We start from the raw sequence: 14,181 nt of genomic DNA, 5'->3' as shown, positions 1-14,181 counted from the left end.
TTAAATCTCTGTCATCTCCAGACCTCTTTTCTGAAACAAGAAGAGAAAAACCTCAAGTTGAGAAAGAAAGATAAAAATAAGAATTTTTTTTTTCTGTGTGTGGCGGGGGGCCATGCTGCAGCATGCAGGACCTTAGTTCCCCGAGCAGGATCGAACCTGTGCCCCCTGCAGTGGAAGCGCCGCGTCCTAACCCCTGGACCGCCAGGGAAGTCCCAAGAAAATTCTTTACATGGGTGCTACCATGACAAAATTAATGTCCTCTAAAAATGGGGAGAGGGAAGAGATGAGCATTCTAATTACTACAGGGAATTATTCTGACTGACGTGATTTTTAAAAATATTTTGGTTCTCACATTGTACCTATTATCATATAAAACTTCTCGAAAAAGGTTATGAAATCGGCATATTTTATATTTTTCTAGGATGATATTTGGCAAGGCTGATAACCAATTAGTTCTTTGTTCTCTTTCATTAGTGCGTATTTTTCACATAATACTAAAGTCACCAAAAGCTGATTTCATTCTCCATGTGCCTCAATCTAAGAATCAGTGTGCTACTTACAAACAAGATCATGCAATAACCAGGAACATCCAAAAAATAGGATCATCATATACACTAAAAATCTCAAAAGAAATTCCAAGAGATTATTTAACAAAGATCATTTGAACATCTGAGCTAACACTGAAAAAATCCTTTAAAATATGAATTTATCATACACCTTCAAGATCAATTCAATCAAATTCCCTGTATTTCAAGAGATCTCCTTCTTGTTTACTTATCACCATTTTTAGCTGAAGTGGTTTCTATTTCCCTACTGCTAACATCCATGGAAATGGATGAACCATTTTTATTTGAGGGATTCAGGGTAATCATACCTTAAAGACTTGGCAATTCTGGTTAGTAAAAGTATTTTGTTTTAAAAACACAAGTTACCTTTGACCACAGTATCATCCAATGACAGGCAGTAAAGATCTTTTCCCACTGTCCAGAATACAGCCTAACAAAAGAAACCTTTGGATTACTACAACTTCTTTATTATAAATACAAAATAATTAAAATCAGAAAGGGGCCCATAGATACACCAGAAAAATGGTGAACAACAAAAAGTAATCCTATTAAGACTATGCCAATTTGATTTTATAATGAAGAATAACATCAAGTATATTTTCTATTCTTCAAATACCCATTTATCTGGAATATCTCCACTGTAGCATTCCATGCAGGGACTCAAGTGTCCTTTTCCAATTTTCAGCTTTCAAGAGGTGAAGAAGGTCAATGATTTTTTTATAGTGAACAAATTCAATGACCTAAATGTCCAACAAGAGGAGAAATGGTTTAATGAATCATTGTCCAGTAATGTCATGTAATATTATGCAGCTATGGACTTCTGGTTGCAGCCAAGATGGAGTAAGCTGACTTACACTGATTACAATGGAAAATTCTGGAAAGAATACAAAAAGCAACTACCTGAGGCTTCTGAAAAGTAAATGGGATCAGAAATATAGAAGGACTGTAGTAAAAACTTGAATAACGACCCCAAACGGGTGAGTTTCACAGGGTTGTTGTTTTTTTTCTCTTTTTTTTTCTTCTTTTTCTCCTGTTTTTTGACCAGATGTTGGGCCAAATCAGAGCTGCCAGGCTGGGGTGGGCAGCAAAACTGAGCGAAATCCCCTCTTTCTAGCCAGTGGAGTGGGGAAAGAGGCCCCAAATACTAAAGGGTGGGGCGTGGGGGGGAACCCCTTCACTGTTTTTTTTTCTGCACAGCAGTCACAGTGCAGGCACCTACAAATCTGAGAGGAGACGCTGGCCAGTGGATTGAGGAAAACAGACCTTTGTTATCTGAAGAGTCCAGAGGCAGGGGGTGGGGTGTGTGGGTTTTCTCTCTCTTTTCTCTATCTGCTTCACGCCAGAGGCAGGCCTGTCAAACAGAGCTGCCTGGTCAGCACTGGTTTCACAGGGAAACACGGGGAGAAGCATGCTTTCTGGCCAGAGGACCAGGAAACGGGTCCCCTGGGGGCTGAATAAGAGAGGACCCTTGGAGCCTCAAAGTATGGAGGAAATCTCAGAGAGGAAAGGAATTGGAAAATTTGAACCCCTAATATTATATGTGAACCTAAGGTCATCCCGAACGATACAAATGCAGAACAGAATCAAGAAAAGAAAAGCATAGCTAAGTCTTTAACCCCTAAGTGACTGTATAAACCTCCTCCCAAGTTCTAGACTAACTCCTCTGTGGCTTATGCCCTGGGCAGACCCAAACATTATAGCAAAGACGTTGAAGACTAAACTGACACTGGAACCACCAAACACAGAGAGAGAGAGAGAGAACTTGTGGTATGAACCTAATCAGGTTGACCACCTGCTAATACAAAAACTTTAACATTTTCCAGAAGATTTTAACAGCCTCCGAAGTCTTACAACATCATACTCAAAACATTCAGAATATAATCCGAAATTACTCAACATACAACGAACGAGGAAAAGTTAATCATTTCTTAAGACAATCAGTAGATGAAAACCCTGCCATGACGAGATACTGGAACTACCAGATACAGATTTTGTAGCAAGAAGTTCAACAAACTGCAAACAGGATAAACTCAAATGTCTAGACATATCATAACAGCATGGGAGATTGCCTACCGTATAATCTTAAATGAAGAACACAGAATATAAAACTGAATGTACAATGAAATCAACCATGTTCAAAATATGTAGATGATATATTTATATTCCATATAAACAGAAAGATTATTAAAGAAAACCAAACTGATCAGTCCATTTGCCTTTGGAAGGATGTATTACAGGTGATTGATACTTCCTCTTTTTAACTTTGCCATATTCCCAGATTTTCTGCATCAAACGTATTTCATAAAGGTCACAAATGCCTATTTTCCTTTTTTTAAATCCCCAAATGAAAATCAATCAGTAAAACATTAATAAGAGATACTGGGCATAAAATCCAGAAACATTGTATTATTGCTATTTTCTACTGTTATTATTACAATAGTAGTATTTTTTCCTCTATTATTCCTAAACACAAGGGCTTTGGCAATAGTTCCAGTCACCTTTCAAAATGAAAGAGAACACTCTCATTAATTACTATTTACATAAACCCATACCTCACATGGACTCTTATCCAATTTGGGTATACCATTCCAGACATTCTCAGGGTTCACTACCTCTTCCATACCATTTGAAAGGTTCAAAACCTACAGGAGAAAAAAAAATAGTAAAAACTGATCATTCCAAAAGCTGTAACTGATTTATGTACCACAGCAACCGTTTTTAAAAGGAAATACTTTAAAAGGTAATTAAATGATTTTATTAAACATCAATATTACATTTCAACTCAATGGCACTTCAGTTCAAAAAATGTACATTGAGTATCTATGCCTAGAGATCAAAGGCATAAAATTTAGATCTCAAGAAGTTCAAAATTTGGTGGAGAAACAGACCACTAAGCAGACAATTACAATACAGTGTAGGAAGTACAGACTCCTGCAATAGGAGGTATAGTAATACAATACAGGTATAAAGCTTTTGTTGGCGGGGGACAGAGAGGAGTGAAGAGATGGAGAGATTTAGAAAATAATGCTAGTGAATGCTTCCTGGAAGAGGCAATGGCTAATCTTTTAAAGATAAGTGGAAATTATCCTGTTTGGGAAGGGGACAGAATACAGGCAAATAGAACTGCAGTATTAACTATATCAAAGAAGCCAAACACAAGAGTATATATAAGAGAAATCAAGCAGTATGGTGTTCATCTAATATAAGACACAAAACCCAAAGGAGTAAGACCTAAGGCTGGAGAGGTACATGGATGCCCAACCCCAGGGAACCTCCTGTGGCATGTTAATGACTTTTCTAGACTTGAGGATCTCAAATTTTCCTGGTGCAAGAGTATACGTTACTGGCCCTTCCCCTGGAAGTTCTCAATCAGCCAGCCAGGGCAAGGTCCAGGAATCTATCAATGCATTTAAGAAATGTGCCAGGTGATTCTGATTAAGGTGGTTTTCAGACCACAGGAAAAACACAATCTACTGGAGGTTTCCAAGAGGTTTTCCACAAGCGAATGATGGAGTCAGATTTGCATTTGACAAACTTCACACTGGCAGTGTGGAGAATCAACTGAATAAAGACTAGAAGTAAACCAATAGAAGGTTATTAGAGGCATCTAGCTGTGAAATGAGAGACTTAATCAAGACAGTGGCATTAGGTATAAAAAGTTTTAACTAAGAGATAAGAAGTGGAAAGTGCAGAGCTCAGTGACTGATAGATAGGATTTCGGGAGTAAGGGAGATGAAAGAGCCTTGGATGCTTATAATATGAACTTTTTGAATGATTTTTGCACTGCATCAAATTATCAGGGGGAATGAGCAGGTAAATAATCTATTCAATTGGATTTTCTAGTCTGATAAAGTTTGGTAAAATTTCCTTAACCATCTGCAAGTACATTTTGAGACAAATTACTTCAGTTTTACATACCCTTGTGCCTTCTTCAGCTAATTCCAAAATCTCACATTTAGACCACGTGTTTCTTAGACTTGACCACACAACACATTTGGATCCGACAGTAAATCCTTTCAGAGTGTAGGTGTTCTCTGGTTGAGCTGCCAAATTGAATAGAGCAAGACTCAATGCATACCTCTTAATTCCTTAAAGATATGCAAGCAAAGCTTTTCCCTAACATGCATTTACTATTCTCGTATCATCAATATCACATATGGTACAACATGTTCTAAGTCTCCCTCCCTCGATTTTATTTTTAAATTTTTCCAGTGGCTCTTCCCCGTACAATTCCTTACCGCTCTCCTCAAAAAACAAGACCATGATGTGCTGTTTTTTTAAGGATGTGAATCTGACTTCTAACATTGAGAGTTACTACTTAAAGCTGGCTATTACTGCCACATGTAATGTGGTCTGTGGTTACAACAGCCATTTCTACAGCAAAGCAGCATGGTACATACAAGTGAGCAGACATTTTTATCACAAAGCTGTTACTTATTATTAAAATGTGACAATGAGGACTAAAAATCCAGGATGGTATTTAAATAAATTACCATACATCCACAGGATGGCATACTACAAAACTAAAAATTTTTTTTTTTTTTTTTGCGGTATGCGGGCCTCTCTCTGTTGTGGCCTCTCCCGTTGTGGAGCACAGGCTCCGGATGCGCAGGCTCAGCGGCCAAGGCTCACGGGCCCAGCCGCTCCGTGGCATGTGGGATCCTCTCGGACCGGGGCACGAACCCATGGCCCCTACATCGGCAGGCGGACTCTCAACCACTGCGCCACCAGGGAAGCCCTAAAATATTTTTGAAAGCATATTTAAGGGATTAAAATGCAGAATTGAAGACTGTATGACAGTATGACCTCTAGTTAGTTTTTTAAACTGTATGTAAGTAGACACACACAGAAAGGGTGAGAAACGTCAGGAAGGAAGTATATACACCATCATAGCATTCACGGTGGCCATTTCTTGGTGGTGGGATTATGATGATTTCATTCTCCTTAGTCTATTGTTTTCTCTATTTTGTACAATGGCTCAAATCTAATAATATAAAAATTGACACTTAAAAAGTCTGATTATTTTAAAAAACCCTAAAAGATAGCTATTTTGTGTAACTTTCAAATCTCATTAAGTAGCCAAGAAAATAGCAGCAAAAATAATTTATAAAAAAGTTAATGACAATAAATGTTCTCCAATATTTACTCATGGCTGTAAACTTCCTTAATACAGGCTCCCTAACTCCGTTTTTTTAAGGGCTTCTAAACGAATGGCAAGGTATATGATGAAGCAAAACAGTTAATTCTTAAAACTGTGCTGAAATGATCCCTACTGTAAATTCATGCCTACGTTATGCTTGGTAAAGGAACACTATATTTTTCAAAACTTACCAAAAAACATAACCTCTTGATTTTAGAGATGATTTGTTTATATTTTAAATGTGATTATATTTTGGAGACACAGACTTGAAGCATTCTATTTTTAAAAGCAAAATTAATAATTCAGCATTTCACCCAGCATATAAAGAATTATTTTACGTTGATTTTACTACTTAATTACCCACGTTTAAAACACCCTTCGTAAAATCCAAATCTGATTCTCTTCTCAGGTTTTAATCTTCCCTCCCCCAAATTAATATTTTAGAAATTCAAGTAAGACTTATTCTGTTTTCTTTAAAACAAATAAGTACTTTTCACTTAGTTAAGTAAAAGCAAATGGGAAAAAACAACAACAAAAACTGCACATACCCGAGACATGATCTGGTAAAGCGTGATTGTGTTTCCTTCTAGGTTCTTCTTCAGAAAACACAGAGTTCAATGATGAAACAGCATCTCTAAACAGAGATGTATATTCTGTAAATTCTTCTTTATAGATATTCATTTCAATCTGCGTATTGGCATAGCAGGTCTTTCCGTGCTGGCACAGCCTATGGTCCTCATCAAAGCATTCCGCACAACTGGACCTTCTTGTATCTTCAGCACACAGGGATTCTTGGGCTTTCTGACTAACTCTTAAAGACAAAGGGTTTATTTTGCCCTCTAGACACAGCTGGGCTGTAGGTAATTCTAGTTCAGGCTGTTTCTTGGCTTCACAGTTGAAGGGTAGTAGCCCTGGCAATGGTGGCAGGTTGGCCGCTGGGTCACAGACTTGGGGAAGAGGTACAGACAGAGGCACCAGGCCCAGCTCTTCTTTCCCCTCATCTGCAACTAAGGAATGCTGCAATTCAATGAATTCCAGCTCCAGCAATTCTTTGGACTCATCATCAGGAGAAAGTTCTACCTCAAAGGAATTCAGTTCCAGTGCCTCCTTTGTTTCGGTGGCATGTGGTAACAATGTGCTAAATCCTGTAATTAGGTACTTATCATCAAACTTTGCTTTGTCACCCAGATGGCACCCGACTTTACCTTCCAGCGTCTCAGTGCCAATTTCATCTTTGCCTGGGTTTTCAAAAATTTCAAAAATGTTATCAGTTTCAGGGTCAAAGAATTTACCTGGTTTGGTTTCAATGATGTTTAAGTCTGTGCCAATTCTTTCCAAGAGTTTACCTGTCTGTGATTCAACATAGAGTGCTTTCCCTTGTCCAGCTTTGCTACTTGGTTTCTGAAGTCCAACGTCGGGACTGGGGGACCCAAGAGCTCCCTTTATGTCTGGGTCATTTTCTTCATAGGGCAGGTCACTGTCACTCACACCAATCTTAGAATATTTCTTCATTTTCTCACTAATACTTTTGCCTTTGCTTTTCAAGTCAACAATGGCTAAAAGGATATCACAAACATCCCTTTTGATTTCTAATATTGTTATCTCCAATATATCTTCTGTTACTATTTCATAAAAGTAGTCATTTCCCTCTTGAGGGCATGCACCTTCTGAAATATTAAATCCCGAGAGGCAACATGGAAAGGCTTGCATGGGAACTGCCAACAGTTCAGAAGGGATGGTCCAGAGGGCTTTGGGGTCCACACAATCTTCAACGTTTCCAAAGTCCACAAGCCTGACAGACACAAGAGAATCTTCACGAATATTGGTGACAAGTGCCCTGTAATAATGCCCATCTTCTCTGTATCTCACTATGCAAGGATCTCCAATATGAGGGCAGGGGATGCAGCTTCTCCAAGCTGTCACCTGCTCTCCAGCAGTTTGTACTTCCACTTCTAAATACTGAAGTTTCTCTGTGTCCGCAAACTGACACCAAAAATATTCAGGTCCATCGATCACCGTGGCATAAGCTCGTATCATCTTCATCTTTGGATTATACCAGTTAAGAAATACAGAAGTGTCTACGTCTGTTTTGTTGACAGACTTTGAACAGGCACCTTTAATTATTTGGGTAGAAAGTCCGATTTGAGATTTTTCACTGAAAGCATATCTGCTCATCACATCTTCCGCTATGACCCCACGTTCATCAGCAAGAATAACTTCCCATTTGTCTTGAAATTGAACAAATTCGCATCTTAGTTGAGCCTCCTCTGTCCTTTGGGAAAAGTAACGCATCATTTCCTTATGGTTTAAAATCTTAGGATCCCCAAGTCCCCTTAAGGAACAGTGAATGCACAGTCTGGGTAATAGTGCATTAATAAGGTCAAGTTTGCCTACTGTGGTGGTGTGAACCACAGAAACATTGCCATAATCTATAAACTGCACAGAGAGAAGGTCATTGGGTTGTTGTTCCTTGACCACAGCACGATACCATAAATTGTCTTCTGGGAAAACAGCACATATTATATCTCCTCTTTGCAAAGGTGGACCTGCATAATATTCAGGACTTGTTCTAACAGTGTTTAACCTCTTTGAAAGACTATTAATTGTAGCCTCATCTTCTGTTAGTTGAACATAAAAGTCTGAAAAGTCATTTATATGAGAAACATACACAGTTGTTTTAAAGCCAGGCATTATAGTCTTCTGAGGGAACTCAGAAAATTTTAGAGGCGAACCTTTGTTACATGAATCTCCTATTTTTCTCTCTGGAAGAGTGGCTTCTAGTTTTGTGGCTTTCAAAGGGGGCTCAGCCGAACTTACTAATTTCTTTTCTACTGGTAATGGAGACACTTGGTTATTTTTATTTGCCACAGAGTCCTGATATTGAGTGACTAAGTTTGTCTTCATTGAACTGCATAAAAATTTGATTTCCTTACATGATGAGCTGATCTTAGGTTTGTATGATTCTCCTAAGATCACCAAACTGTCTGATTTGTTCTCTATTGATTTACTTAAATACTCTGTAGGTGACAACTTCACAGCTTCCTTTTTTGCTTCAAGAGTTTCAGTTGTAAAGAGGAGGGATTCACTTTCTTTTTTTCTTGTTCCACCTTTGGAACCCAGGAGTCCTAACTTCTCATTAATATTAGCATTAATTTGAATACTGTCATCATATAGTTCTATAATCAGTCTTCCATCTGGATCTCTTGCTACAACCAAAGCCTTCAATGACTTATCTGAAATAGTCTCCTGAAACCACGTTGTAACTTCTTCTGGTATATGATCAGGAATATCAGATAATGAACACTTAATGGCTTGCATGGGCAAAAGTAAGACGTCATATGCATCGCTAGGTATTGGAAGCAGATCATCATTTGTTGCCACATAAATATTCCCAAAATCAACAAAAAAGACTTTATTTGGTTCTTTTTCTATGATTATCCCCCTATACCAGTTTCCGTCAGTATACCTGGCAAGGCACAATGTGCTGGGGACCAAGGGAGATGTTTTTAAATTCAGCAAAACTTTACTTAATTGTGTAATATGATATAACAACTGTTCTAAAATATTTGCATTTCTTCCCAGCTGGCAATAAAATGTCCAAGGGTCATTGACATGTGTTATATACACTGATTCTTCACTTCCAATTTTCATATCATGTGTAGAATAGTAGTAAGAATGGAGCTGAACAGAGGACTCCAGAGGCTTCTGAAGTTTTACTGGTCTTGCAAGTCTCTGTTCTACCAAAAAATGGCATGCACTCTGGGAAGGTGTTAGCAAATCCACGACATTAAACAGTTCTTCAACGTGAATGGAAGCCAAAGCAAATATTGTGCATTTTAATTCTACATTGTCTTCCCATGCCTTATGCACAAATTCACTAAAAGCTTGGATTGCCTTTTCATCCCAAACAAAAGGATTGTGACCCGTTGGTTGAATTAAATTATAAAGGCTGCACCTAAAAGCTTGAACCTTAACCTTGAGAAACTCTTCACTAATTGAATAAATATTCTTCACAGATACCGTTTCTTCCTCTCCATAATCTACAAATATGACGTTGACATGCTCTGAAGATTGTGCCCCAGTAATCAGAGCTCTGGACCATTTTCCATTTGCTATTCGTTTTGCCAAACAAGCAGGGGTGGTTCCCTGGTAGGGAGTGGCTGTATTCTTGCAATGGTCCTGAATACTACACATTAGCACTTTAAATCCTTCTATGTTCCTGGTCAGCTGGCACCAGAAATAGCCAGGGTTTTCAACATGAGACACTTTGACTTCTACTGTACTTCCAACTTCTAGCTCCTCTTTACAAAAAGAGCCTGGCTTAGTGTCCAAGAAATTCTGTACAAGAGCAGAATAAACAGACACTCTTTTCTCTTTGTCCTGTACAACTAGTCCAGTTGAAAAGTTTGTCACAACTGTTGTGTCATTCACAGTTTCTGGAACAGCTGTAGTTTCACCCTCTCTCTTGACTCTGTGTTCTACTTTCTTCTTGGCAGAAGATATTTTGTTATTGTCTGCAGTAAAATGGTTTGAAACACGCCCTGGAGAGTGGGCACTTATGCAAATATTTTCCTTTGTTTCAAATTCCTGATACTCTGCAAATCCAGCCTGAGCAATTACCTTACTAATGTTTTCTTCCCCTGTTCTTGATTCATCAAGAATCTCAACAACATACTGACTATCCTGCTTATCAAGGACATGGATAACTAATTCTTTGTGGAGCACAGTCTTTTTAAAAAAGGAAATTGCCTCCTGGCTCCAATTTTTTCCCAAAGGCCAAATATCAGCCAGGGTGCACCTCAGGGCCAGTATTGGTAGCCGCCTAAACTGAGAGAGCAGCATTCTCACATCATACCGGTCCATATTTTCTGAATTGCCCCGGTCAACGAAGAATACATCCACACTCTTGTCGTCTAATCGGGTGACCATAGCCCGATAATAGCCACTTTCTTTCCATTTCACACAGCAAAGGTCATTGGCTTCAGGTTTCAAAACAACACCATCCAGCTTACTGGCAGAGGCATAGAAATTGCACATTCTCCTCGTCAATTTGCTGAAGGTGCCGTTGTGTTTCCTCAACCTAATCCAAAACTCAGAAGGATTTTTCACAAACTCCACCTGGGCATCATAGAAGGCGTTCATCTTTAACCTGACAGATCTCAAGGCTGGGAGTGAAATCTCTTCATCCACTTCTTCAGCAGGAGACTGAGACTGAAAAGCTGTTTCCGGTTCCTCCTCCCCGCCCCCCTCCTCCTCCTCTATTCCCTGGCTCTGAAGGAATCGGTCAGCCAAGCAACAGGACTGTACTCCGAACACACAGTTAAGATTAATCCCATCTTCTCCATACAGGGTGACGTAATACACATGCTCAAAGGAAGAGTAAAATTCAATCTTTGCGTTCACTGCCTGGCCCAGAAACAGTGCCTTCAGGTCACTGACCTGTGACTGAGACCAGCCTCTGCCACCATCCCAGAGTCCGTACAAAGCGCAAGGGTATGTCACCACTGGTATTCGAAAATATTTGGGCAGCAAGTAGCGAAGGCTACTACAACTCACTAACTCCTTCCTTCCATAGTCCACATGAAGTACCTGGGCACAGCGCTGGGGCCGGAAAATCTCAAGCAAGAGCGCTCTGTACCAATGTCCATCCAACCCGCAGGATGCGCACGGAGAGCCCGGCTTGTCTGGGCTCTCCTCCCTCTCCTCCCAGGTGGCACTGGTATAGTTCTCATCCCCTGTCCCGGGGGAACCCCCATATATCTGAGCCATGCTCTCAGAGAGGCGGTGGATCTCCTGTGAGAGGCTGCGGAGCTGGCAGTGAATGCGGTGGGGATGGCATACCTGGGTGACCACCATGGGCTCCGTCACGCCCAGCTGCAGCTGGGGGTAGAAGTAATCCAGGCCAGGTTGCTCCTGCTTGGGCGGGATTCGGGGGACGACCGGGGCCCCGGGGCCCAGGACAGCCGCGGTGGCCGAGAGGTAGTGCTTGAGCAGGGAGCGGAAAAGGCCGTCGGGCACTTGCCGGGCCAGGCCAAGCTCCTGCATCTGCTGGTACAGCTCGGGCACCTCCAGGAGGACCAGGCGGTGGAGCAGCATCACGTCCAGGACCCGTCCGTGCATCTCCTTGCCCTGCAGGTTGCTAAGGAAGTCCACGGCGCTGGCAGCCCAGTGCTGGGGGTCGCCCCCGCCCACGCCGCCACCGCCCGCAGGCACCAGGCCAGCCAGCACGCAGCCCAGCACCTCCGACGGCAGGTGGAAGAACTCGCTGCGCCCAGGCGCCAGCGAGCCTGCGCCGACCGTGATGGTGCGACCCTCGTCCAGCAGGAAGACGCGGCTCTCCTGTGCCTGCCGGCTGACCACACGGCCACGGTGCCACAGCAGACCCGCCTGCACCAGGCACAGCTCGCCTGGCGAGGCTGAGGTGCCGCCCAGCGCCCACGGGCCGTGCGCGGCCGCCGCCGCTTCCTGGATCTCCCGGCTCAGCCTCACGTACTCGTCCCGCCGCTCGCCCACCAGCCCCCAGAACTGCACGGGGATCACCTCGGGCTGCACGTCCACGAAGGACACCCGCAGCACCAGCGAGGCCCCCGGCATCGGCAGCCCCGGCGTCGAGCACATCTCTGCCGCGCCGCCCGGCCCACGAAGCCCCCGCGCCGCTGGAAGGAGAGCGCCGCAGACTCGGGCTCGCAGGACACACGGACTGGGAAGGACACCAAGCCGGGCGACCCCGCCGCAATGCCCCCTCCGGGCCTCCCGCACTCACGCTGACTGGTAAGACCCTGCGGCCCAACCAACTGCCCACAGTTGCGCAGCCACTCAGGCATTTGTAGCGCGAGGCTGCCCGGCTTCCGGCCGCGGGCGGCGGGCGGGCCTGCGTGGGCGGTGGGGCGGAGCCGGGCCCCGGGGCGGTGGCGAGGACTGGTGCTGGGGGGCGCAGGAGGGGCTTCGAGGTCCGAGACGTGGCGGGATCCGGACGCCACCTACCTCTTCTCAGAGCGTCTTCGACTCTGGAGCACGCAGGGAGTCGGCCGGGCCTGGGGCGGCGGCGAGGCCCAGACCACGCAGGTACCTCCTTTTCGGCCGTCCGGCTGAGACCGACGAAGCCCGGCGAGCCCGGCGCGGTGCCAGTCATTGCAGAACCGGGGAGGAGAAAGGGAGGCGCCCACCGCACGTTCTGGGTGTTGGGCCGGAATTCTCGGAGGCCCGGGGCTCTCCCGCTGCGGGCCGCGCCGTGGCGCTTGCGCCCCCGGGGCAGGGCGTTGGCTGTGTGCTCTCAGCGTTGTGGCCTCGAGCAGGTCGCTGCCCGTCTCTTCTATGAACCTGTTTGATCGCCTGGATGGATCCAGTTGTGATAAGAGTTAAATTAAAGTATGAGAGTATATGAAGACTGTTAAATGTTTCTTTCCCCACGATTACCCGGTGTGAGTTTCTTTGCTGTTTCGTTTTCCCACTTTGCAGGCGTTTAGTCTTCATTTACGCACGGAGCTAGCACAGAACTGGGCTCAGAGAAGGAGGTCAAGAGTTTTGGAAGAAACATGACTTCCAACGCTTGCTGCATCTGCTATGGCAGAGGGCCTCTTGGCTGGACTGACGTTCTTTTTCCCACCTAAATCTTACCAAGGTAACCCTTAGGGAGACTCTGTTTGTCAACGGGAAGGGGAATGGAAAAGTGCGGGCAAACTAGGCGTAACTCCCAGAGTTACTACATTTGTGCTGAAATGTTTGTTCATTGGCGAAGTTAGGCACAGTCCTAGGGGTTTCTCATACTTTTCCACTTCACTTTTTCACATTTTGAAATGTCATCAAATTTAATAAGAGATGAAATCAAGACAGTGCTTAATATAACCCTGGCCTGACAGTGTAAATCTCAGTGTCTTCAGCCTATCCAGATTAGAGGTTGCCAGGTGCTTCCAAAGCCTCCCGTGCTTGCTATGCAGTTTCACATTGTGTGGCAGTTGTCTTTGATCACTGTCATCCCACCAGCTTGAAAGCGCCTTGTGGCAAGAACTGTTTGTTGCATTCCTGGAATCGAGCAGGGGGCTGAGGCAATAAATACTCGCTGAATGAATATATGAAAGAATGATTTTGATTTCTCTAAAATGTTAGACTTCTCCCTGATAAACTCATCCTAGAAAACTCAGTTCAATTTTCTAAATTTTCTCTAATGTTTTACATTAATAATGGAAGAAAAATAAACATTTGGTTGTTTGTTTTTTTTTTGCGGTACAGGGGCCTCTCACTGCTGTGGCCTCTCCCGTTGCGGAGCACAGGCTCCGACCGCGCAGGCTCAGCGGCCATGGCTCACGGGCCCAGCCGCTCCGCGGCACAAACCCGTGTCCCCTGCATCCGCAGGCAGACTCTCAACCACTGCGCCACCAGGGAAGCCGTAAACATTTGGTTTAAACGCCTCTAGCAAGTTCTAGCTCAAATGTCTCTTCCTCATGACTTTACTATTCCCAGGCAGAATTGATTATT

At 43.4% G+C, this 14,181-nt stretch overlaps 1 protein-coding gene across 1 annotated transcript; it reads right to left on the bottom strand.

Annotated features, from left to right (window-relative positions):
• Positions 1–12,324, bottom strand: TDRD6 (tudor domain containing 6; the record flags this gene model as incomplete). Its single annotated transcript, XM_079712120.1, has 4 exons — positions 1–30; positions 3,119–3,208; positions 4,485–4,609; positions 6,255–12,324. 4 exons carry the CDS (start codon positions 12,322–12,324, stop codon positions 1–3), a joined length of 6,315 nt encoding a protein of 2,104 aa, XP_079568246.1.
• Positions 12,325–14,181: the final 1,857 nt, after the last annotated feature.

This window comes from Hyperoodon ampullatus (assembly GCF_949752795.1).
Source record: "Hyperoodon ampullatus genome assembly, chromosome: 10".
Lineage (NCBI taxonomy): Eukaryota > Metazoa > Chordata > Mammalia > Artiodactyla > Ziphiidae > Hyperoodon > Hyperoodon ampullatus.
The sequence above is the reverse complement of the archived record's forward strand: the minus strand, read 5'-3'. Positions and strand labels throughout refer to the sequence as shown.